Here is a 15,193-nt window from a genome sequence, read left to right on the forward strand (position 1 = left end):
TATCCAAGTCCTGACTATGACTTTCCACACTTGCAAGAATTGTATTTACTCTTACCAGCACTGGGAAACAAAATAAAACTTGAATTTCATTGAACAGTGCTGATATAGACTTGGAGTTTGGTCCGGGAGATCATTACTGCCCAAAATGAGCATTTTGAGGGGTCCAGGCAAAAAAAATTGTAAAAGCCAGATCTGGGCCAGACCAAACAGACTCTGACTACCCTAGGCCAGAGCCAATTGACCCAAGGGTAGACCCAGGGCCTGAAACAACCGACTTAGACCCTGAACACCAACACCCTGAATTTCTTCATCCTAAGCCAGTTGAAGAGATCCAAGGTAGATCCTGAGGCAAACGCGACTAAAACATTTAGAAGCAGTTTTAAAAAATTCAAAACGAATATCGAAAAATTGTTTTTTTTTGTGACACACATGCTACCCACGTCGAGACAAAACTTTGAATATTTGGTAAGACTTATACGGCGGCGTATAAAACTTACAAAAGTTGGCATGTCGCCGTATAAGCCCGTAATATGTTTTTACGGCAACGTAGCCAAACTTTGTAATTACCAATTTCTAAAGTCTGAACTCCTAAAAACAATTTAAAATATAATTTAAGTTTTCTCAATCGATTTACCTTTATTACTTTTTGGTGCTGGTTTTAATTTTTAACGGTTACATGACAATTTACCCAATTCCATTTTACCCAATGCCATTTTACCCAATGTCATTTTACCCAATACCAACTTACCCAATTCTCTTTGATCTTTTCGTTCAATTATCTGATTACAAATTAGCAGTCGCTATTAGAAGGATGATTTAAAATATTTGTGGAAAATATAATCCCATGTTCGGTTGTGATAGTTTCATATCAAGTCCCACGGGCCATTTGTTTTATAGTCGGCTAAATAGTCGTTCTGGTTAATTTAGCAATGGGGTAAATTGGGTAAGTTGGCATTGGGTAAAATGGCAGGTTGGGTAAAATGACATTGGGTATAATGGCATTGGTTAAAATGGAATTGGGTAAATTGTCCTGACACCTTTTTAACATCTCAAAAATTGCAAAATTTAGTACGGCGACGTATTTTCATACTAAGATTAGTCAAATTCAATTCAACCTCTCAAACTTTGACAACACGTTTCGAATTGGTGTATGATTCTACAAATTTACCAAGCAAATAACCCAATCTTTGCTTTCAGTTTGAATGTTAAATGGAAGACCAAATTCCAAAAGTTGTTCTTGATAAACGATTGGCAGCCATAGACAGATGGAAAAATGTTCTACAAAATTTACCCAACTTTTCGAAAACAAAATACACCAATGACTTTGATAAATTTATCAAACCCCTTTATCAAAATAGCGACAAAAATGTGCAGCGACTTATGTTTGAAATCTCAAAAAGGCCTCATTTGCTATTCGGACAATTTGCGGAAGAGCTAGAAGCGCTTTCTGTAATTCTAAGTATCCGATTTGAACTCTTGGTGTACCAGAATATAATATACGAGCTACATTGCGCTGAAAAAAGACAACAAAACTCGTACGCTGAAAAAAGTGGTTGCACCGGAGTTATTTGCGCGATTGATGGAATCTTGACTTTGGGACGCAACATTGACTTCGACTACAATGATTACTGGAGACGTTACACATTCAATGCTAGAATTGTTGATGAATCAGGAAAAGGTAATCGCATCGATACCGATATTTAATTCCTTTTTCCGCCCATTTTTGTGCAGTCAATTTTGGCCGGTCGATAAATTTATTGTTGCAAATTTTGGGTGGCATCATTAGAAAACCTGACGAGCTAATAAAATTTTAATCCGAGGGTTGTGTTTTTGGACAATAAGTTATTGATTTTTCCCGAACTTATGTTAAATGTTTAAAATATTTTCATCTTTTTATCATAACTCGAAGGGGAGTAATGATCATCCATTTGCTATTAGGTCTATTTACCGTAAAACAAGATTTAGGAGCAAGCCCGCATGTAACAAAAAGAATTTTTTGCTTGTTGCTGAAGGAATATGAGTGCAAATTGAAGTGAGGGTTTTGATTTTTTCAGGCTGATTTTTATGAGTGAAAATTTTTTCATAGGCGTTTTCTTAAAGCAGTTCTAACTCCTTTTTTCACTGATTTTATATGGATCTTCCTATTAAAATATAGAAACTTTAATACTTGCTAGGCTAATAGTTACTGAAGCAAAAGAGTCAAATTTGCTTGTTTTTAGAGATTGCGCCTTATTTGATTTTCCGTTTTAATTGTTGTTTTTTGTGTTTCAAACGAATTGTCCAATTACAAACAAACACTAAGAATCTCGGGAGATCAACTGACGTGAATGTTTCAAATTGTTCAGAAAATTGCGTATTTTTGGCGCTTCAATTTTTTTTTTTTCATTTTCAACGCGCATTGTCTTTTTGTTTGTCAACAAGGTGAGCAGTGTTCTATTTCTAGAATAGAATGGTTATGGGGATGTAACAAGTGAAATGTATTCTGGAAAAAGCGTACATTTTTTCGCATTTTGTTTTTCGACTGAAAAAAAAAGAATGTTCAAATTCAAATAGTTTGATGACAAATATTTTGGAGTTTTGCTTCATGACAATTCTTAAGTCATCAGGTGTTATTGCAGTTAAAAGTCTGTTCACTTTTTCTCTATATTTTGATGACTGAAGTGCCTTAGAAACTTAAGTAGAAACTCTACTTCATATTATGCATGTGGTCTAATGTTGCGTGGCAGCAATTTGTTGTGTAAATCAACGCATAACTCGGAATTTTTTTTTAAAAAAAAAACAAGACCTACTTTATAATTCAAAATTAATTTTTTCAGTTCCGACTGATCATATCGTTTTTTGTAAATTTGGATTGGTTTTTATCTCTTTTTTTCACAGCCCACTAACTTGAAAATGATGCTTAAACTATTTTTTTTGGTTTCGTAGCTAGTTTTCTCTTATTCTGACAACACTCAAATTCAATAACTCTTTAGCAAATTTGCGTCTCAGCAAAATATATGCTTGCATTGTTTTTTGCAAAATAGCTTCAAAAATGAACATCATAAATTAGCATCATCTTTTTTTTTATTCCAGCTAAAAATAAATTCTCAAATTTTTCGGTTGTTTGCTATTGCTTTGAAACATTTACATCTTTGGAAAATTTAGAATTTTCTTGTCGTTTATGGTGCTTTATTGCGTTTTCTGAGTAATGGCAGGTCTAAACCGCATACTATAGATTCATTCGAGAATTGTTTTTGGTTGATCAGTCAGTAGCTGCTGATCATTTGTTGAGTTTTGCCATCCATGATATTTCTGGGATGTGGAATTGCTTATTCTCACGTTTGACCAGTCACTTAACTTCAAAAATCTGTTTTCTTCTTTCAGTCTATAAAAAAGGGGTTTTAACAACCGGAGAGCGTTTGTTCACAAAATTTTAACCATCTTTTTTTAAGTCGATATGTTGTCTGGTTGCTTATTCTCATTAATGACTGTTCTCAATGCCGTTCAAATTATGCAATAAATCTAATAGAACACATTAAAAATTTTAGTATATAACCATAGAGTTTGTTGCTTTATTATTTATTTTCTCGAAACATTGATGAGTTTTAAGATTTCTTATTATTCTTTCTCCTGAAATTCTTATTAATGCAAAATCTCGTCGGTTCTCTAATAAAACATAAGTTAAAATTGTTGAATGAATAGAAATTACAGACAGTTGTTTTAAATTTTGCTTCGACAATTCTTAGTGACTTATGAAGCATCACCGCTGTATATTTTTTTTGTTCTTTCTTCTAGTCTTATTTACAAGTAGCCTTGAGGTTTTCATGCACGCCTTTTTAAATTTTCCAGTTTCCTCTGCTGCTAATGTACGTTTTTTTTAAATTTTGGTTCAAAGTAGTGCCCATCGTAACTTTTTACTAGGTCTTCAACAGTGGTATATTTAAAGCAGTTCACGATTTCAGCATGCTATTGTGTACAATAACTTAGATGGCAATTTTTTAATACCGTTTTATGGATTTTAATTTCAGTACGTTGTTGCTCTTGTAAACTGTTTCCTCAGTGGAACTTACGATAGCTCTTATCTGCTTTCAGAATTTAAATTTTTTGATCTTTTAAAGGATTTTAAAAAACTGATGAAATAAAACTGAAATAAATTTTGAGATTTGAATGTTGCAATATAAAGACAAAAATATTGCATAGTCAGATGTCTAGACAGGTCTTTATGCTAATTTTGCCACCTTGCATGTCAGATTGGATATTTGGTGAAACATCGGTGAAAAACTTCATGGCTATTACTCTAGCGTTTGCCATTTTAAAATTTCTTCACTGTCGTCTCGCAGGCATAAATTTGAGCTTCGATTGGGAATGAGAGGGGACGGAACCTCAGGTGCTGTGTACCGTTGTTCAATGTGTTTTCAATATGTGATCGAATTCAAATGAGCAACTGTAGCAGTTTGAGGAATAAAAAAAATCGTTACCGAATAATTTTCAAAAAATAAGTCTAAATAGAGGAAAAAAGTGATGCTTTTGGCAAAAAAAATTAAAGCAAAAAGCAAAAAACTTTGCGTGGTTTTTGAACACTCTTTTTCCTATTTCGGGAATACATATGATACAACCAGCAAAACAGCACTTTTATCATTTAGGGGGTTATTTCTGTGGGGTTTAATTCCTGGGGGCATGCTGTCTTTGCATTCCAATTATTGGTCGAGTAGCAGTTTTTTTCGAAGTGGAGGCATAATTTATGGTATTTCTAATTCAAGGAAAATTTTGATAGGGTGTCAATATGGCAAATGTATGCAGCTTAGTTCTAGGATGTTTACTAGAAAACCAAAACAACAATTATTTGGTGTCCAAATTAAAAATAGGCCAAAATTTTAAATATATATTTAAAACATAAATATACCAATAATTCTTTTGTAACAAGATTCCCAGGATTTGAGATCCACCATACAACACAAAACTGAGTTGGCTGGAATTGGGTTGCGGACAGGGGGTTCCATGCAACCGAGCTCACAGTCCTAAAAGAAATTTCCGTCACGGTTTTCAACCTGGTCCATACTTGAGTTGAGTTTGGTCTGATTTTTCTTGCTGATGCTCAACTTTCGATGGTACATCTGGTACAGGCCCTAATATCTGACTTCTCAATCTGGCCTAAACCTTGAAATTTATCTGTCCCACACCTATTTATGACTTCTGATTCTTTTTGGTCTGGACCTACCCTTATTTTATTTATTTGTTCTGGTACATATCAATATTTGGGTGACCTCGATCTGGTCCATATCTCTTATCAAAATTTATTGAGAGAACAAATAGATCAAAATCTTGCCGACTTTCGATCCCGAATAAATTAACGTAAAATAATTATATATTTTAAAGCTGCTTCTAAATGCTTAGGTCGGTATCTGGTCCAGAGTCTTCTTTGGACTGTTTGGTCTCATCAAGGGTCTGAGGCTGTTAAGTTTTAGCTCAGAGTCTGATCTTGGGTCTCTTTCGTCCGGCCCAGGGTAACCAAAGTCTGCTCGTGTTCGATCGAGCCCATACCTGTTTCGGGCCTCGGACCTCATCCTTGGAATTTTCAAAACATAAAAATCTATTTGCATGAAGTTTTGTGACTATTTGTTAGATATTGGGATTGTGAATTTCCCTGCAGTGGGTACTGTGAGCATCACAACTGGCATGAGGTATGACTCATTTGCCGTAGCCATCAATGCCAGGGTCACTGGATCAATAGAGTGCTCCTTCTTCTCTTTCCTCAACAATGGAATGCTACCACAACTACTCATGAGGTTTGCGAAAACAGGAATCTGATCTTTCTGCTGTCTGTCTGTCTACATCGAATTGGTCCTTTGGAACCTACTTTGAAATCTTGTCCAAAAGAATAGGACCGGTTCTGAAGGGTAATGTCGCAGTAAAACGGTAAAAGCCCTTCTGCTCAGAGAGGAATACAATGGAACTATTCCTTGTGTCACGCGAAAGTCTGATCAGAGGTACTTTCGGTCTCGCACGGTCTGATCAGAGACCAAAGTCTAGAAATAGACTTGGCTTGGTGGCTGGGGTCTAGCACCTCAACCTGGCTGTGTTTTGCCATTTTGTAAACCCGGGTCGAGGTGTCACCGCCATTCAACGCAAAATTATGTAAGATAAGCGGTGAATGCGGAAAATTTGGTAAGATAAGCGGTGAATGCGGTGAACTTACATAAATCAGGCGGTGAATGCGGTGAAAAAAAACCTTAATCGCCTGGTAGCGGTGAAATTACATAATTTTACCGCTGAATTTAGCGGTGAAATTATATAAATTCACCGCCTTGAAACAAAGTGTCCAAATTATGTAAGATAAGCGGTGAATGCGGTGAAATTACATATATTCACCGCTTAATTACATATTTTAGCGGTTAATTGTGGTGAATTTTTGTAAGATCACCGCTTACTCTAGCGGTGATCTTACAAAATTTCACCGCATTCACCGCATTTCACCGCAAAATTATGTACGAAATTTGCGGTGAAAAAACTAACTTTTCACCGCTTATCTTACATATTTTTCCGATTTTTCCTCGACCCGGGAACAAAATTACCGATATTTTCTTTGGCCTTTTTAGGAAATTACAGGTTAATTCCGGTCAGTCTAAATAAAATTTTTGTCCCCCGATAGATTAAGACCCCTTTAGTGATATTTTGCACTTTTTAATAAAATAGTTAAAAAATTTTTCCCTTTTGTATATACAAACATAGTAACTTAATATACAGTGTACAGTTATGATGCAGTTTAAAGGGGAGAAAACTATCGAACCCTCGAGGATCCGTTTTTTTTAAATTTTCCGAATTGTCTCAAATTTTGGTCGAAGAATTGAGTATCGCTTGATAACAATTAATTGGTGTTGGGCTTAATAGAAAAATAAGGAAATTATTAGGGGTCAATAAAACACTGGTTCTAATTCTTCGCTGTTCAGAATGCATTGCTTCAGAAAATCCTGACAAAAAGTATTAACTGAAGTTGCTGTCATTGTTTTTGAGACCACTCTATGGCTTGGTACGATCACCTGCATTTAATTTTGGTGGCACCTTTGCGTTTATGAGTTAACTTATCTAGTTACGAACTGTCAATAATTTTTCTCCGAAATGTCCTCTACGAAGCACTCTTTTTAATGGTTTTAAAAACAGCTCAGGTAGATCATATTTGTGATGCTATTTGGCTAAGTATAGCTCATGGTTACAACGTTCTTCAATTAGCGATTTTGGGCCTCTGGTTTTATATGGAATAATTCTAATCAACCGTTTAGGTTCCAGATCAAGTTTATGCTTTGTTGCTAAACTGACGGTGCCTTAAACCCAAACATCGTAAAGAAAAACTGGCTGTGCAAAACGTTTATGCGCTTTGGCTAAAACAATTATCAGTTGGCTACAAACAGTGCGAGTTAAAAAAAAACTTCTACTCTATGGCCGAATAAAATTTTTCTTAATTAGGACCTGTGTTTTGTTTATGATATGATTTCCTAAATTTAGATAAAGAAATCGAAAAGCTGTTATATTTGCTGCATCTGTTCAGTTTGTGTCCCCTTCCCCGGCCCCTCAGCTTAGTGAGTGTATAGAATTGACACCCGCCAGACGCACGCGTCATATTTTTACATAATGATTTACTGTGTAATGGAACTTGCTCTGTATCTGGGGGACGCATAACATACTGAGGAGGGAGACGTATTTGGAGGCGCAAATAAAAAATATAGCAGGACAAGTCTTGACGTACAGTTCAAAGAATTTTCATTGACTAAACAGAAAACTAGACCTAGAACGGACTATGAATGGATTGGGAAAACCATTTAGAAGAAAAACAATCCAAAAAATCGAAAAAACAGTAAAAATCAAAGTGAAATTGCCGCATGTGAACAAAAAACCACTAGCGAGAAAGTCAATCTTTGTTCAAACACCGTTTTCTCACTCTACTTTAAATTTGGAGCGAAAAAATTTCACGTCGCAAAACCACTCGCTTTTTCGCTCCACTTCCTGTTTCGGCGTGACCAAAATCACAAAATCACTACTCCAATTTGACTTCAAAAATCATGAAGATGTGTGAACAGATCTTAAAAAAGAGACAGCGCCCCAATACAATTCAAATTCTTTGAATTGTAAAAATTCTTCGAATTGTAAAAAGATCATCTCTCGTTGGCTATAATCTATTGAAAAAAAAACACTGTTTAAATTCAGTAATGTGACAGCTTAAAACGTTGAATCGTTGGAGTCTTCCCTGTTTGAGGCGGTAGAAATGTGAGTCGAATCTAATTGTAAAGTCTGGGAAGGGACTGTAGCTTTGATCAGATCAAAAGAGGAAGCGGAGAGAAAAAGTGAGTCATTTTGATGTTTGGGAACTTTTCCCTTTGTGCCGCTATGCTCCCCCAGTTAAAGAGCACGTGCAATTAGTTACTAAACCCTTATGTAAAGTTATGGCACCTGAGTCTGGGGGTTGCAAATCATATGCACCCACTAAGCAAGGGGGGGGGGGGGCACAAGCGGAAAAAGATCCGATTTTCGAAACGATTTCAAAACGCATTGACTGTCTGGTAGAGGCTAGTATTTCAACAAACATTTGGTGTCGGGGAGCGATTTGCTCACATGTGCTGATTGTTTTCCAGTTTTTAGTTGCATTTTGGTTTGAAAATTGGTTTTAGATAACTTAAGGAGAATGTTTTTGTATGAACTTTATTGAATGTGTTTAGAGAAGCAATTGAAAATTGCAAAACGTACACAGAAACAAACAATCTTCTTTCCAGGAAAACTCTAATAGCGCCAGCTTACTTTCTTCTAATTGGAGCTGAAAGTCACGAAGCAGCAATTATCACTCGAGATCGAAACAACTTCAAAATCAACACCATCTTAGATGAAAACTCCGAACTCGAGGCAAATATAGAGAGACTTTGTTTGTACCAAACCAATGTAGACTTAGACTTGAAATCTGATCAAAGATCGCACATTGCTGAACAACTTTTATCTGAAAAATTAGACTCTGAAGAAAAATTTGACTTGAAGTGGCTGCGGCAACTTATGCGGACGGACCCGATTAAGAATGAACAAACTTTCTCATCTTTCACAATATGTCCAAAATTGAACTTATTTGAAAGCTGTTTAATTTGAAAAATTTTGTACAAAATCAAACTGAAATAAAAATTGAGATTTTAAAATATGTAGGGACAAATTTTCTTAAGTCGGGATCAAAAATGGCTTTTGAAAATTTTCCAGTATACTGCGTATGGGTTCAACCTCCCCATTTTGCAATCTTGGCTTGGGACCGGCAGTTACGGAAATAAAATAACTGAATTAGCACGGTAAAAGCTCCAATGTTCTAATAGCAAAATTTCGTGATTTATTACGAATTTATTTTCAGGCAGGGTGAATTCTTTTTTGAAAACTGGTAAATTGCGATGTGATCTCCAACAGTTTTATCTACGAGTATAACGGGTACTTCTGACAAACTGAAAAATCACTCCCAGCTGAACGACAACCACTTTGCACCAATTTCGACACAAAAAATGTTTCTTTGGCTTCATACTTTCATAGGGTATATTTAATAGTGTCATACTTACGCTCTTAAGCGGTTATTGTGATCAGAATCTTTGACGGTTTTGCAAAGAATTTGGCCTGTCGAATCATTTTATCTAAGAATTTGGTAGTATTCTATCATTATTTCGCAAGAAAACTCCCAGGATGAGACGAGCGACCGAAGTCTGATCTATTCAGTCTAGACCATCCAGAACAAAATCAGCTCTTATTAGATGGACTTCAATCTTGCATTGGTGGCACCAGACCGACTTGAGTTGGGGTACCCGACTGACACTTTTAACTGCTGAAGTAGCGGTCATCATTGGTGTAACGCATTATTTTCAGAAAAATAGAGGTCGTTTTATGTACAGGTTTTTGGGTTCATAAGTAAAAAAAAAATATTAGTTCCAAACGCATAATAACTTTCAGCTCAACTGCGATTACCAAAACTTAGAGCAGTGGTCTTTGATGTTAATCTCGTAAAATAGGGGTGCGCTCTTCCTCGGGGGTTAATTATCTCTGTAACGGCTGCTCTCCTATCAAAGTCAAGGAAAACTTTACACCGCCCAGTTCGTTTCAGCGGTTTCAAAACTGTCCGGATATTGTGTTTTTGCAGTTAACTTTTGTGAACTGTATTATCCGCTATGCTGTAGATTACCGTTTCATTACTTGTGGTTCAATAATTTCAAATAACTAATTGTTCAGCTTTGCTAAATAACAAACTTGTTTCAAACAATTAAATGTTGTTTGAGTTTTGGTTAATAACTCAAATTATGATTCGAAAATGCAAAACCCCTTATGTGCAGCTCTAGGTAACTGTCCTAGCGACTGGTTAAGGTAAACAATTTCTATCTCGCAATGTTTTAATGTTCTCGGCGACCTTTTCCCGATAATCTAAGTTAACAAATGTAACCAAATTCGCACGTTAATCAAAGTTAACAAATGTAACGAAATTCGCACTTTGTGCTTTTTAGTGCACTCAGTTGCTCAATAACGCAATTTGGGAACTATGCTAGGCTGCGTTAAAGCCAGTAAGAGAAACTGACTTTATGCTTTGCACAAAGTTTCTCTTACTTAGGAACTTTGTTCCTCCGAAAGAAAATTTGAGAATATCAAAGTTAATTCTCTTTTCACAAGTCAAAGTAAAGTTAAAACAGTACAATCACTAATATGATCTACAGAAACAAGACACGATAACAAGTAATTTACCGCTCAAGAAAGTGTGCTTCAATACGCACTGTATGTCAGTTTAATATAAACAAATTTATGAGTTTCAACTGATTTTTGGTAGTTTTTCAAGCTCCTTTTATGCTGCTAGTCACGTGGATTTACATGTCAAATTCAACTGTTGATTGGTTGTAGATAATAATGTCGACAGAATGTGAACACTTTTCCATAACGTCACTTTTTTAGTGTAAATTTGATGTCATGGGAAATTTGTTAACCATATAAAAGTTTTGTCGAATATTCTGTATCAATAACAGGTTGATTCGCAATCCAATCGCAAAGAATCTGATGCAATACTGTTAAGTCGTAGTAATGTTTTGCTGGTGGTTGAGGTAGTTCGAGTTTGAGTTATAGTTTCACTTCATGAATGAGGATTGTGTACTAATATTAGTTGCTAAATATAAATGTTGAACAAAATGAACAAATCCGTTTGGCTTCGATAGAATGTAGCATTAAATATCGCTTATCACACTATTCTAGCTTTAAGGCTTGAAATGGCCTTAAAGCGCTATTCAATTTGATTTCTGAGTTGTTAAGCTCAGCTGCAATATCGCAGGCCCTGTTTTCCATCGCGAAAACATCTTTTCCAGGTAGTACTGGGGCGAGCTTCACTACTGGTCTCTTGTACACTCCGTCGTTCGTTCGAACTATAGCTGATCGAATCACACCGTCAGACCCATCGATGGTCTCCGTAACTCGACCTAGGTTGTAATATCCACGTTTATCACTATCTTCGATCAACCAAACGAGATCGCCTTCTTTGAGGGTTTCGTTCGCCGTAGATCGCCATTTTTGCCGATTATTCAGAGTTGGCAGATTTTCTTTACGAAATCTGTCCCATATGAGATTTGCATAGGCTTGAGTTTGTCGAAAGAGCTTTCGATGATCGACAAATTCCTCCGCGCATGGTAGGTAGGGTAAGCAAACGTTCTTGTTGCCAAGCAAGAAGTGATTGGGGGTCAATGCTTCTAAGTCATTAACATCCGAACTGACTGGAGTCAAAGGTCTCGCATTCAAAGTCTGCTCACCGATGCACATCGTTGTTGAAAGAACGTCCTCGGTGACTGATCTGTTCCCCAATACTGCATACATTGCTTTCTTGCAACTTCTCACCAACCGCTCCCACACTCCTCCAAAGTGAGGTGCTGCGGGTGGATTGAACTTCCAACTGATTCCTCGTTGAATTAGATGTTCTTCGATCCCTTCTTTGTTCCATGCCGCAACGTACTCTGCAAACTCTCTTGCGACTCCAACAAAATTTGTCCCATTGTCGCTGATGATCGTATTCGGTTTGCCTCTTCGAGCAATAAATCTCATTATTGTATTGAGACAGCTATCAGTGTCCAACTTAGGTACCACTTCTATATGCACCGCTCTCATAGTTAGACAAGTAAATAGACAACACCATCGCTTTTCATTTCTTCGCCCAATCTTCACAATGAAAGGGCCAAAATAGTCGACTCCAACATTTGTAAAGGCTGTTGAAGCATCTAACCGCTCTTCGGGTAGACCTGCCATTACTGGTGCTATCGTTTAAGCTCTGCCTTTTCTGCAGGTAATGCACTTGTTCTTGATTGATCTTAAGGCGTTCCGTATGCCTAGGATCCACATCTTCTGCTGAACAATGTTTCTTACATGCTCAGTGCCCTCGTGTTGATTGTCCTTGTGATCGTTTCGCAAGAATAATTCAACCGCATGACGTTTCCAATATAGCAAAATTGGATGCTTTGCATTGAAGTCCAATTGGCTCTTGCCTATTCTGCCTTTGGCTCGAATAAGTCCTTCTTCATCTAGGAAGGGTGAGAATTGTAGGATTTTGCTGCCTTTTGGAATTTCCTTTTCAACTTTGAGAGATTTCATCTCTTCACCAAACTGTTCTTGCTGTAGTAGTTTGAAGATCGTTGCTTTTGCTTTTTCTCTCTCTTCAATGCTAACTATGATTGTTGCTGGTTCGTGTTTGTTCAATGCTCGCTGTACGTATGCCACTGTATTTACTAGTCTGTTGAAGTTACTGAACCGTTCCCACTGAATAACAGCTTTCTTCTCTTCAGCCTGTATCATGAATACTGATGGGGGTATATTCTCTTCATCTGATGCAAAAATTAGGTTCACTTGCTCTGGCCATTCACTTTCTGGTCGTTTTAACCAGGCCGGCCCAGTGAGCCACTCACTCCTCTTGAGTTCCTCAATGTTGATAGCTCTGGTGCCAATGTCCGCTGGGTTGTTGATACCGCTCACATGTTCCACTGTGAAACATCAGTTGTGTCTAGTATCTCAGCTACTCGATTGGCCACAAACACTTGTTGTTTGCGATGGGAACTGTGTATCCACTGCAATACCGTAGTTGAGTCTGACCAAAAACTGCAAATATTTATCCTCATTTCATGTTCCTTGACTATCTGTTCTTTCAACCTCACTGCCATGACTGCCGCTTGCAATTCCAATCGCGGTATTGAAAGATGCCTCATCGGTGCTACTCTGCTTTTTCCAATGACAAATGCTAAGTCAGCTGAGTATTCTTTTGGTTGTGAGCGTAGATAAGCCGCTGCACACATCGTGTCTTCAGATGCGTCAGCAAACACATGGAGTTCGGCTTTATCCCTCTCTCTGTTGAAGTACCTTCTATTGATGCTTGTCTCAGCCACTATTGGAAGTTGTTCTTTCCATCTCAGGAATTCTTCCTCTTCACTGGGCTCCACTTCGTTGTCCCAATGTTGTCCATTCTTAGTCCAGATGCCTTTCAGAAGTCGTCTCATGTGAACACTGAACGGAGCAAACAATCCGATGGGGTCGAATACTGAAGATACCAATGACAGAATCTTCCTCTGGGTTATAGGGGTTTCCATTTCCTTGTTGGTGCCTCTACACACTTGAAGACTGTCATCAATAACAGTCCATTGTAGTCCTAGCACTGAGGATCCCTCCGTATTGGGTTCCACTTCGACTTGCTTTGTGTTGCTGATTGACTTCAAGTCTTCTGGGATTGCTTCGGTAACTGCATCATTGTTGCTTATCCACTTCTTCAGTTCAAATCCATGTTGTGAGAGAAGAGATTGTAGTTGGTTGAAAAATTCAATTGCTTCTTCCGAGGTTTCTACCGATTTGATGAAATCGTCCATGTAGAAGTTGTTTTGTATTGCCTTTGTTGCTATTGGATACTCTTTTTCGTTGTCCAGTCCCACTCGCTTGAGAGGATAGTTCGCGCAAGTTGGAGAACTCTTAGCTCCAAATACGTGACGCTGATATTCGTATATCTGAACAGGTTCGTTAGTTCTTGGACGCCATAAAAACCTCAAGCAACTTCTATCCTGTTCGGGAACTTGCACTTGTAGAAACATCGATTCGATGTCGGCTGTTAGGGCTGTTGGTCCTTCACGGAATCTGAATATTGTTCCAATCAACCCATGTAGCATATCAGGTCCTGCTAGTAGCTTATCATTTAGGCATATGTCTTTGTACTTTGATGCGGCATTGCAAACACGTCTTACTTTGCCAGGCTTGTTCGGGTTTAGCACTGGATGGTGGGGCAAATTACATTCTTTCCCGAAAGTGCCTTTTACTTCGGACTCGTCCAATATCTTTACGAATCCTTTTAATCCTTTTTCTACATCTGTATCTATTGACTGTTGATAGAAACTCTTCAAGTTTGGGTCCCTTTGGAATCTTCGCTCCAGTGAGTAAAGCTGACCCAGGGCTGAGCTGTAGTTGTTCGGTAGGATTGGCGCTGGTTCACTCAACAGCATTCCCACTTCGTACCGCTCGCCTGTGAACTTCGTCGTACTCTCTAGCATCTTCTGTGCCTGCAGTTCCTTCTTTGACTGACTGACGACGTTGATTTTGGAAGCATAAGTTTCTATGTCCCACCAGGTTTGGATATTCTCAGCCACTTTCACATCTTCTGTGAAGGCGAAATGACAAACATTTTGTCTTCTTTTGCCCGTCATGGGTCCACTGACTACCCATCCTAGCTCTGTTAGAACGGCGAAAGGTTCACTTCGTGTTCCTATCTTGTAGTCCAATGGTCGTTGTAGCTCATAAGCATCTTGACCAAGGATGATGCCAACTTCCATCAAGTTGAAGCTTTTGTTGGGTAAAACACTCAAGTGATTGAAGCTTTGCTTCAGTTTGTTGTAGTTGTAGTTTGTGTTTCCCAAGGAGATTGACGGGTGTGCAAACGCTTCGATTGAATGCACCTTTGAATGTAGTCCCTTTATTTTGAGAGGAACCCTTTCTGTCTTCAGATCCTTCGTTCCGTGTATGCCAGCTATGTTGAGCGTCACATCGGTGCCTTGGGCCCGTAACTTCTCTTGTACACTTTGATCGACGAATGAAACCGTTGATCCACTATCGAGGAAAGCATATGTGTTCAGCCTGTTGCCACCGCTCTGTATTGAGACAGGAACTATCTGAAGAAAGCTAGTAACTTCGTTACTCTGGTTGATTGTTGCTGCGCTTGCGT

General features: G+C 37.9%; 1 protein-coding gene across 1 annotated transcript; it reads left to right on the forward strand.

Annotated features, from left to right (window-relative positions):
* Nucleotides 1-1,138: 1,138 nt before the first annotated feature.
* On the forward strand, nucleotides 1,139-9,131 carry LOC142345721 (N-acylethanolamine-hydrolyzing acid amidase-like). The gene is made up of 3 exons (XM_075398003.1): nucleotides 1,139-1,678; nucleotides 5,603-5,765; nucleotides 8,688-9,131. The coding sequence occupies exons 1-3, from the start codon at nucleotides 1,210-1,212 to the stop codon at nucleotides 9,100-9,102; spliced, it is 1,047 nt and encodes a 348-aa protein (XP_075254118.1). The 5' UTR covers nucleotides 1,139-1,209; the 3' UTR covers nucleotides 9,103-9,131.
* Nucleotides 9,132-15,193: the final 6,062 nt, after the last annotated feature.

The sequence above is a fragment of the Convolutriloba macropyga genome, chromosome 1 (genome assembly GCF_964194025.1).
Source record: "Convolutriloba macropyga chromosome 1, txConMacr16.3, whole genome shotgun sequence".
Lineage (NCBI taxonomy): Eukaryota > Metazoa > Xenacoelomorpha > Acoela > Convolutidae > Convolutriloba > Convolutriloba macropyga.

Excerpts from the sequence above, each read along its gene's own strand:
- LOC142345721 (XM_075398003.1), top strand. The coding sequence starts at position 1,210 with ATGGAAGACCAAATTCCAAAAGTTGTTCTTGATAAACGATTGGCAGCC. Across the intron at positions 1,679-5,602 it reads TGTTGATGAATCAGGAAAAG|ATATTGGGATTGTGAATTTC; the intron begins GTAATCGCATCG and ends ACTATTTGTTAG. Across the intron at positions 5,766-8,687 it reads CTACCACAACTACTCATGAG|AGAAGCAATTGAAAATTGCA; the intron begins GTTTGCGAAAAC and ends GAATGTGTTTAG.